Source organism: Vanellus vanellus (assembly GCF_965231255.1).
Source record: "Vanellus vanellus genome assembly, chromosome: 13".
Taxonomy (NCBI): Eukaryota; Metazoa; Chordata; class Aves; order Charadriiformes; family Charadriidae; genus Vanellus; species Vanellus vanellus.
The window spans coordinates 11,513,531-11,524,409 of NC_138918.1; the positions used below are offsets into that span (position 1 = coordinate 11,513,531).

At 51.3% G+C, this 10,879-nt stretch overlaps 1 protein-coding gene across 4 annotated transcripts in view; it reads right to left on the reverse strand.

Annotated features, from left to right (window-relative positions):
- The window catches only part of CYFIP2 (cytoplasmic FMR1 interacting protein 2), a gene marked incomplete at its 5' end in the record, with an annotated part of 45,937 nt that extends 35,772 nt beyond the window's left edge, over positions 1-10,165 (reverse strand). Inside the window, 8 exons of one of the 4 annotated variants that reach the window (XM_082489854.1) lie at positions 544-648; positions 2,043-2,171; positions 2,879-2,975; positions 3,276-3,457; positions 4,456-4,557; positions 7,734-7,811; positions 7,892-7,981; positions 10,049-10,165. In XM_082489854.1, the coding sequence (XP_082345980.1) occupies positions 544-648; positions 2,043-2,171; positions 2,879-2,975; positions 3,276-3,457; positions 4,456-4,557; positions 7,734-7,811; positions 7,892-7,981; positions 10,049-10,165 (900 nt within the window). The remainder of the gene's footprint in view (positions 1-543; positions 649-2,042; positions 2,172-2,878; positions 2,976-3,275; positions 3,458-4,455; positions 4,558-7,733; positions 7,812-7,891; positions 7,982-10,048) is intronic. The other 3 variants (XM_082489856.1, XM_082489855.1, XM_082489857.1) reach the window with 3 other exon arrangements.
- Positions 10,166-10,879: the final 714 nt, after the last annotated feature.

Below are 10,879 nucleotides of genomic sequence, written 5' to 3' on the forward strand. Positions count from 1 at the left end.
GAAAGGGGAGTGCAACCACCACCCACACAGACCTCAGCAAAGCAGCCAGGTTTGCCGGTGGCCTGAAATCGCGGTGCTCCTCAGGAGACTGCGAACCTGCCTCAAAACGTGCAAAGAGATAGACGCGATGTCAGTCTGGCACACCGCTCCCTCGTCCGCAAAACAGATATCTCACGCACCGTCCCCATCCTTTGCTCCTTGGCAGGAAGCCGGCAGAGCCGTGGTGGCAGCCGGGAGCACGGGAGCAGAGCCAGCCCCGGGCACCACGCACACATCCGCAGCCTCGCTGGCACCGAGGGCCGGCATCGCTCGTCTCACCCGGGCTGCAGCTCTGTGCCCATGCGCGTTCACAGCGATCCCACTCCTCATCCTTCAGCCTAGATAATGTCTCCACTTTTTGGGTTTTTTGGACCTGTAAATGATTCCTGCGGTTTGTTTTTTGGGTTTTGTTTTGTTTTTTTTTCTGGCAGCACGTGCAGTGGTACAGGGCGGTAATTCATTGGTCTGCAATAAACCCCAGGCTCACCCAGTCCGGTCACTGACCTTGAAGAATTTGTCTATTTTGCTAAGGTTGATTCTCTTCTTGGCGTCCAACTTGTAAATGTTGCTGACATTCCCATCCATGAGATACAGGCCAAACCCCATCACCTGGAGAAGAGGGAAAGGTTTCATTAGCGGGAAGTCAGCAGCACAAGTCAAAGACAGTTCTCCATCACTTAGTGCAAGGAAAGATCATTTCAGGCTCCTGTACCACCTGACACTCATGAGACTGTATCAAATGCACACACATCTGCAAGACGTAAAGATGTACAAGGTAGACAGAGGACACGTGATGGATCGCTCCTGTTTTCTGTGCAAAAACACATGACACTCACTCTGGTAATTTGTTCCTCCTCTCCCCCACATAACAACAACCCAAAAGTCTTCTCCACCCAAAGGCGAACATTTACTCCCGGAGAAGAATTGAAAACATTTAAAATATTCTCCTGGATTGATTTTTTTCCCTTTAATTCAGTGCAAATCATTACAGATATTCAAACTACCCACACTATCTTTCAAAGAACCTTAGTTGACTCATACCGCGGTAATGAAGTTCTTATGGTAATAGTGACTGCAATCACTGTAATAACTGACTTACAGTAAGGACAAATATACAAAACAAGCAGATACTTTGGCATGTTCAACTTGAGGGCTCTTTAGAGTCAGGAAACCAAATGTAGGAGGATCTGCCTTCTGCAGGGAATTATTGCTGGGAATGGGCATCAAGCAGAAAATTTAGGGTTGCAAAGTTGGTGGTGATTTTGGCATATTCTACACAGTTACTCAGGTGAAGTCCATGATCCCGCACACCCATGCACAACAGAAAAACCCTTTCCAGCTCTGGAGAGCTCAGGGCACCCACCAGTGCTCTCATCCACCAGCTGGAGACCAGCACCACGCACGTGCTCAGTCCCAGGCAGGCAGAGCTGCTGGCAACCTTGGGAAGGATTGGGGGAAGAGATACAGATGGAGATGGGGAAGTGCAGAGGAAAGGAAGAGCAGAAGAAAGATTTTTATATGGGAATATGGGAAAAGGCCAGACAGGACAGCAGAGAAATGATGGGAGGAGGTCCAAATTACAGCGAGAACAGAGGCAGCTCATGGCACTGCCCAACAGAGAGAACACTTCAGAGCACTGGGATGGGACATCTCTGACCCACGGCCACATCCACTCTGTTCAACTACAAAGAAGAGGTGAAAGAGGAGAAAATGGGAGGATTGAGGTATCACAGCAGAAGACACAAAGTAAAAGAGATCAGAAGGGGAACAGGAAAGGAGGAAGGCAGCAGTGCTGGTGCACATGGAGAGCCTTCCCATCTCATAGCAACCTCCGGCCAGAGGTGCCTGGCCCTGCAGAGAAGGGGTACACGTAAACCCAAAGGAGAAAAAAAAAAAAAAAAGAAAATTAAGCGAAACATTGTCCCAGAAGGGAATTTCATTTTACTGAAAAAAAAGGTGAAACTACGCAAGCACACAGCCCCATCAGCATGGCCGACTCTCACCTTTAGGAGCATGTGTTTCTCACTGGGAGTGAGATACATCTTGTTTTCATAGTAATCCACACAGATGTTGACAATATCAGCCAGCAATTCTTCGTAGCCAGGGATAACCTCTAGTTGTTGGTGCAGACACTGAAACATCAACATGGGCCAAATTATCCACGTGGACAGAGGAATAGCAGTAACCAGAGGAGAAAAATATTTGAAGGAGTAGGAGTAGAATGATAAGAGGTTTCTTCAAACCTCCTCTGTGTGCTTTCCTTAAGTCACAGACAGCACATTGACCTTATTGTACCACCAGTAAGGAACAACCTTCCTTCTGCAGGAAAGCTCTCCCCTTCAGACTCATCGCAACAGCCAAATGTCAGATGGTGAGATGTAAGGAAAGATGCCTCAGAAGCAGACTTTCTGACTCTCTCCTGTCTCTGTGGAACGTTTTACTTAATTAGCTGAAGCTTATTGAGCCTGTGGAGCGTGGAGGGCCCTGGGTCTGATATGCCGTCCCCACACAGTCGCAGAGATGGACTGGATGGACTTACTGGGGAAAACAGGGGAAGAGTTTCTGGCAGAAAACCCTCCCAAGAGCTCTTCTTGTGTCTTTTAGACCGTCATCCTTGTCTTGACATAAAGACACCTTCAAAGCCACCCAGGGCGACCCATGAGAAGGAAATATTGCTAGAATTATACAGCTTGACCCAAAAATCATCAGAGTCACTGGCAATGATCCCACAAATAAGGCAGCTATTGCCACAGTCCAGTCTGAAGCACTCTCAGCCCTGGTGAGACCATTGCCTCTCTACCCACAGAAAGGTTAACTGGTTCGGAGGAAAGGGACCTGCCTGTGTGATGCGGTTGTGGTTCGCCAGGAACATGGAGAGGTTCTGGGACTCCTGGATGGACTGGGGGTCTGCCATCTTCCGCAGAAACTGGGCAGCTCTGGAAAGGAGAAATCCAACATCACCAAGGATCACTCATCCAACGTGAGAGTCTCACCACCCTGTTTCACCCGCAGCCGCAGTGCAGCAGCCTCAGGGCCCCCCTTCAGTACAACTCTGCTCTCTCGTTGTTTTACCAAGAGGGAACCGAAACGCAGTGGGGTTCAGAGATTTGCCTAAACTCATAAAGATAGCCTACAACGGCACAAAACCCCAGGCCCCAGCCTCCTGATGTCCACCCGACCTCACTGCTGGGCAGACCAGGAGCTCCCTTGCAGACCAAGTTCCCGCTGCTTCTCACCTTTTGTAGGCGGAGTGGTCATTTTTGACACTGCACTTCATGTTCTTCAGCTCATCCAGGACGGCAAACATGTTAATGAACTTGCCCAGCGTGAGGAGATAGGCCTCAGAGACAAAGTCCTTCCTCCGCTCAGCGTGGCACAGGCGCTTCACCTCGCTGCAGAACCGCTCGATAGCCTTGCGCTGGAAGGCAGCGGGACAGGGTCAGCCCAGCAGCAGCTCATGTGTAGTCACCACACCACCGCCGGGACACTCCTCTGCCCACCCACCGCCTCCTTCCTTTAACAAAAGCATTTTTCTGCTGGGGATGGAGGCCCCAGGGCCCCTCTCCACCGTCGCCATGAAACGAAGCAGTGTTACAAACCACTGCAGTGACATATCCTCAGTGCTGCAGGGGAGGAGGGGGCTTGAACCCTCTGTGCCTGCACAGTGTGGCGTGTTCTGTAAAATCAGGCTTTGGGTTTTTAGGTGGGGCATAAGGACCTGATGTGGCATAAAACCTAAATCCACCAGTGAAACCCAGCTGCAGCCAGTTATAAATGCAGTGGGTGATGGGGAGAGGTCCCTGGAGCCCACAGCAGCTCTGTGGTCATTGCCCCGTTGGGATCTAAGCGTGTTATTTTGTGAAGTGCCTCAAGTATAGCAACTGCTAAATTTAATCCTTGGTGCTCTTTGGCAGCTGTCCCCCCAGCGCTGTGAGCACCTCCCTGTTCCCGCTGGCACAGCAGGAGGGTGCCCAGCTCCATGGCCGCATCCAGCCCTGGGCACCAGCTGCCCCACCAGCCCTCAGCTCCTCCTGGCTTTGCTTCAGAGGGAGGAGCAGAGGAGCGAGCTGTGCTGGTGCTGCTGGAGAAACAGCTCTTCACATCCACCAGGCAGCATCTCAGAAAAACAGGATCCTATGGCAACCCTGGGAGCTCTGGTCCTCCGTGAACTTCAAGGGCTGAGGTGTGCTCATTCCCAACCTGCGTACAAGATTTTGGGGCTGAACAAGGGACACGTGGCACAGATTTTGCTTTGGACAGGTCTCAGGTCTCTGCTGGTGGCTGCAAGGAAGAGACCTACAAGGTGGCTCGGGGGTTCTCTGGGTTGGCCCGGCGGGCAAGGACAGCACAGCCCTGCGTAGGATAAGCTAAAACTAAAGTCATAAATTATTTTTGCCTCCTTTCTTGACCACTTACCTGAAAATACATGAACTTCATAAGCTTGGTGACTTCTGGCTCCAGAACTTCCACTGTTTTCTCATAAATCTCCACGCGGTTCGGCTGTTCGTTACATTTCACCTGTGTCACAAAGACAAATCATCCTTGTCAGCATCAGAGTTTCTAACACTGCTGTGGAATGCAGCAGCAACCGTCTTCTGCGTGATTCACAGTGAATCCTGTCCCCATTTGAGGACAATGGAGGGATCCAAGAGGGAGTTTGCTTTCAAGGCAACAGGTGACAGCAGAAGGGGCTACTTCTCAGATGTGAAATTCTTTCCATGCATTATAAACAGGCACAATCCTGCCTCTGAGAAATAGAAGTCTTCTAATGCATTTGACTGGGGTAGAACACATGCAATATGGAGCCTGGACTTGCCACACAATGTGGGAATGTTGTATTATAAAGCTGTCTGAGACCTTGTGTTGCAACGTCCCATGGCCGCATAAGACACCGGGCTATGGCTGTGCTATAGCCTCACTGGGACAATTTTGGTTCTGTTGCAGACCCGTTAAAAATCACTGGGCTTGTATGTGGCTAGCAACAATGAAGTGAGTCACCTTCACTGGAATCCTAGGAAGCTAAACTGAAGGACTTATTCAGTTGTCATCCATCTCATTTCCCAACAGTTACTTGGAGTCATTACCAACATTTTAGGGAAAACCCCAACTGCTGCCCTCTGGTTTTGTTTCAAGTTGTTGCTGACACAAGGCTGTGATGGGGCTGACAGCTCCGGTGCAAATTTAGTAGCCCAGCAGCTGATCCACAGGGCACGAAGGGACAAATCAGCCGGCTTTATATGTGGGAAGATGGAAAAGTAGCTTTGCCCTCTCTGTAGTTGGGACTCTAATGTCCCTGCCCTGGTGTTTCATACTGCAGTCACGCAGTATTCATAGACCATAGAATGGTTTAGGTTGGAAAGGACCTTGAAGATCATCGAGTTCCAACCCCCCTGCCATAGGCAGGGACACCTCCCACTAGACCAGGTTGCCCAAGGCCACGTCCAGCCTGGCCTTGAACACCTCCAGGGATGGGGCCTCAACAACCTCTCTGGGCACCCTGTGCCAGTGCCTCACCACCCTCAGAGTGAAAAACTTCTTCCTAATGTTCAATCTGAACCTGCCCTCTTCCAGTTTAAAGCCATTCCCCCTCATCCTATCGCTACATGCCCGAGTCATAAGTCCTCCAGCTCTCCTGTAGGCCCCCTTTAGGTACTGGAAGGCCATAATAAGATCTCCCCGGAGCCTTCAGTATTGAGGGCCACGAGGATGCCGCTCACAGTGGGAAGGAGTGGTGCACATTGAGGTGTAGGCTCTGTTCTTCACCTGTAAAACCGCTGTCCCTGAGGTAGCACAGGGATGAGTATGTGACGGGGGGGCTGAGAACAGGACCCTCCCAGCCATAGCCATGTGCCCCACGGCAAAGCGCAGGGGTCATCGCAAGATCAAATCTGGTGTATCTGTAAATGAACCCTCTGCTGTGGTGCTGTGTGGTCCCTGTGTCACATGCGGCACTGCCTGCAGCCCCCGGGGGGAGGACGGGGCAGAGAGCAGGGACCCCACAAGAGGCACAAATGTTAAGGGGGTGACCAGGATGGGAGGACAACCAAAACACCAAACCGGATGATCTGTAGCACTGTCTTGCCACCAGCTCAGCCACAGCCTGCCTTCTGTTAGCGTAGCCAGGAGAGGCAATAGCAGCACAGCATCAAATATAAATGGGAGATAAGCAAATATCCAATCAGCAGCAGAAATCTTGCCGTGGCTGGGTCTCATGAGACCATCAGCAGGGTATAACCCGAGGGGAACTGAGGTTTGACCTTTCCCGGGGAATTACAAACACGGGCATTGTCAGCCATGTGGAAATATTTTTTCCTGGCTCCACGGAAGCGCTGCAAACCCTTTTATCCGTAGGGTTAATGGAAGTGCACCGCACTCGCCCCAACGCATTGTCAGTCAGCGTTTTTGCAGTGATCCAGCACATGTTCAGACTGCGGAAGACAAACTCTGAGCTGGAGTCTAAATCACGATCAGTGGGCCACGTGGGCAACCTTACTCATGTCTGTAGGTGTTTGCAGGATGAAGCCACCGAAATTCAGGTTAGAGAGAAGACTGGAAAACAGCTGAAGCAGAACTAACAGTAGAGGAGGAGAATGACTAAATGTGGGTGTAGATCAGGACCTCCAGGTATATCAGCAGCAAAAAAGGGCATTTGGGGAAATGTTTCTGGCATATTGAAGTGCTCCTTCATGCATCCTCATACAACACCTACAGCGCTGGGGCTCCTGTGGGAGCAGAGAGAGCACCCCAGAGTCTGGGCAGCAGTTTGGGATGCTCAAACCTGCCCCAGCTGCCTAATGTGCTCTGTGCAAGTCAGGGAGAGCCTGAGTCTGCCACATCTCACAGGACCCCCTGTTTTCATCCCAGGCTGCCCGGGCTCTCCTCTTCACACAACGCAAGAGTCTCACTCAGCACTGGCACATTTTTTAACTGAAGCTGAAGCTCCTGATGCCATGTAATGGTACAATGCCATACAATTGTATCAGGGAAGTGTGATGTAAACCAAATCTGATGATTTTACTCTCACCTTCCAAAAACTAACTGCCTTTGCCTGAAGCAAACTCCACCTCCCCACAACAAGAGAGAAAAGAATATTCAAGCGGTGCACCAGGAAGGAAATAACCACAGTGCTTTAATTAAAGCAAAGGCTATCCATTCTCCAGACAGAGAACTGGTAAAGACCCACGTGACAAAACACCGCACTATCCCAAGTACCTTGCTGGACCAGAGCTGTGCTGAGCTGAGCCCCGCTAGCAGCTGTAGGACAAATGAGCTGGTCCTGTGGGGATGAAATAACTTCAGGTGCAACTGCTTCGGAGAGCAGGGGAGGGGCTCGTGAAACCAGGAAATGTATATAAGGTGGTTGGGTTGTGGTGAGTGTGAGTGAGTTGAGGGGTGTTGCTATGAGCTCTTGTATATACATATAGATATATGAGAGTGTAGAGCAGATGCCCTTTGCTAGGGTAGCAGTATAGATCTGCTTCTGAAATGGCTACCAGCTGCTGAGATCAGTGGTTGAGACTTTGGTGGGGAGGGGACAATTTGAAGAGTCAGTGGTCTCTCTTTTCAACCTTTCTATCCGCTTCAGTCTTCCCTGCTTTTCGGTTCCTCTTGTCTGCATTCCAAACTAACCCTTGCTGAAGACAAAACCAGCCGGGTGCTTTGGGAGCATCCCTGCCTGGGAAGGGTTGGAGTACCTGGGGGATGGCTCGTGAGCAGCTCCTCCACGTGTAAAGCATCACCGCGTACTCGTGGCCTTCTTCCAGCATTTCGTTCTGAAAGACAGAGAGGTGTTGCTGGGGCAGGGCACGCACCGAAGGCTCAGCGTCGCTGGGGCAGCGCACGGGGGACTCACCATGCTGGAGTGCACCGTCGCCTGCTCGATGTACCGGGCGATGCCGGTCACAAAGGCATTTCTGTCTTCAAAGTTTGTGTCAAAATTAGCCTGTGGGTGAAAGAGAGAGATGGGGATTGAAATGCAGCTAGTTGTTTGCTCACCTGATGCAGTCCAGCAGAGGATGTGTTGGCAAAAGGCAGAATCAGTAGGGCTCCTGGGGCATGGGAGCAGCTTATGAACGATTTGAGGTGCTGCACCTCTAGGTCTGAAGTAGATTCATATACGCAGCCTGAGACACTTCTGACTCACACGTGTTTATTAGAGGAAATCCTGCAGATTATAGATGGGAAAATATGGCAATTGAGACTGATGAACCCTTGTAAAATCAAGCCAGACCAGGTGGGGATCAGTTACAGGGAATTACAGCCGCACCAGCGAGAAAACCTACAGCAATTATTCTCAGGATTTTAGCTTGCTAACTCAAAGACAGATGCAGCCTCATTAATTTCTATTTGTGCCCTGGCTGCTAGGGGAAGACCACATCCTGTCAGCAGGAATTGCAAAGAATAAACACACAGAAAGGGCAGGGAACGAAATGTCTGGAAAACATAAATATGAAAGTCAGCACTCAGCCAGACCCTATTATCAGCGCTAGTGGTGCTCTTGTTTGGGACGACCGGTTGTTTTGGAAGTAGAGCTGCTGCTTTGGGTTGGGACAGGGGAACAAGAAAGTGCAGAGCAGTGCAGGGGATGAAAACGCGGCTCCTCAGCCTCTCTGTGCCGAGTGCCCCTTCACACGCTCTGCGCGCGGGCGATTTCCTCCGCCAAGGCTGGCTCATGGTATCTGCGGGAGGACAGAGCATACAGAAGTCCCAGGCGGCCAGAGCGGCTCCTTGCGATGACATTAGCATTGCAGCAACCACGTTCACCTCGATAACCGATTTCCTGAGGAGGGAAGCCGGGAGCACAGACCCGTGGCCACAGGGCTACTCTTCTCAGTGCCTCCAGGACACTGCATGTGACTAATGTGACAATGAAAGCTGAGGCTGCGTATGCATTTCTGGCTATCAGGGGAGAGGGCTACATACAAACCAAGTATGATGAGGAAACAGGCTTGGCCAAGGTCTCTAGGTCCAGTTTAGAGGAGGTTTTTAGGCCCAGCTGTGTGCACACACCGGTGGCCCTGGAAGGAGGCTGTGCCATGAGGCTGGACCCCGGGCCCCGCACAGGACACAAGCCAGCAAAGAGTAAAAATGATTTAAAGAGATAAGCGAAAAATGATATCAAGATTTTCCAGGGAGAGCTGAAATTTGAGCAGCCCAGAACTGCCTTTGGGTCTGATAACCCATAGAGATACTAACGCCACGGAACGAGCCCGCAGTCTGACCTGCCGAAAGAGATACTGTAATTCCAGACCCCTGCGTACGTGGCACGGCAATCACTGCCCGGGTGTATTTATACACTGCCATGGGTAAGTCATGAATTCAGGAGTGGCAGGATGGAGAAAGTAACCCCGTGCTATATTTAACCCTGGGTGTGCGCTATAGGGCAGGGTGTGGGGTGGTGGCCAAGCAGCCGAGGCATCCCCGGTGCGGATCCCAAAAGCAGGAGGCTGAGCCTTGCCCTGGGCTGGCGCCAAGCTGTGCGTGGTCAGCGCAGCTGCAGCTCAAGCTGCGGTTGTTGGAGGCAGAGAAGCACCGGTAGCCACTGCCCTCCCGTGCGTGCCGTGGGCTCCCCAGCCCGGCAGCGCCAGCTGTGCTAGCGGCACAGGCCGCCAAAGTCAGGCACAACTTCTGATTTTGACCTACTTAAGACGCGTGCGCTACCATAAAAAGGAAGCGCGGAAATGTGTGCATAATAAAACATCGCCGAGAACTTTCTGCTGTTATCCCAAGTCTTATCTCCTGCTTCTCACCGGTTCGTGCACTCTAGCCCTCGTTTTCTAACTTCCCTATGTCTTCCTCAGCCTTAAAGATCCCTTTCACCAATCTCTAGCACTTTGCTTTTAAAGCCTTTGGGAACAGATTTATGGCTAGATCTGTTCCGAACGTTTCCTTACACACGGGGAACCCAGGATGTTTTCAGCTCGTTCTCACAGCACCACGTGCCCCTGTGCCCTGCACGAGCCACCGGAGCATCCCTCCCGGCCCCACCGCCTCCAGCAGTGGGAGGTACCTGGTACATGATGGAGGACGGAGGTGGTTCGATGCATGGCTGCTGGTCTGGCAGAGGCAGCTCCTCCAGCAAGTCCACGTTGGACAACGCATCCTCTAGCGTGACGTGAGTGGTCATGGTTCTGGATGTTCAGTTTCTGCGCTAAATCCAAAGGAAAAGAGAGGGTGATAGGCGGACAGACAGCAGCCAGAGGACCGAGTGGGAAAGCACCAAAGGACAAACTGGAACCACGACCGGCTGGCACTGCAGGAGACATGATCCCGGTTTATCTCGTTTCCCTTTTCTTGCATAGTTAACCTACATCTCTAAGTCATCTCTCCTTCTGTGATTCAGCAGCAGAGCAGGAATGCAGAACAAGAGGAACACAACTACCCACCCATGCCCTTAACTGCTTAACTCTATGCAAAACTGCTTAAGACAGAGCACAGCCGGGCAGTGCAGCGCAGCTTCAGCAGCCCCAAGTGAAAGCGTGTGCTCCGAAATGCAAAGCGGCGCTATCAAAAGTATCTCCTGAAACAGCATTAGAAAAGTATGACCGGTGCTGACACTCACACGCTCTCCGTCTCACACACGTGAACGGTGCTGGAAACGGTAAACAACAAACTGCATTCTCAAAGGTGAACCGGAGAGGAGCGAGTGCTGTGCAGGAAGGCTGTGGCACTGCAAGCAGCAAAAAAAAAAAAAAAGTTGCCATTAAAAAAAAAACATTTTCCCTGTTTTTACCACACCGGCGGTGTCCCCTGCCCAGTCCCGGCCTGCCGTGGAGCTGCCAACAGCGCCAGCCGCACGCCAAATAAAAAGCAAAGGGAAACGTTTCTGAAAGCTCACTGG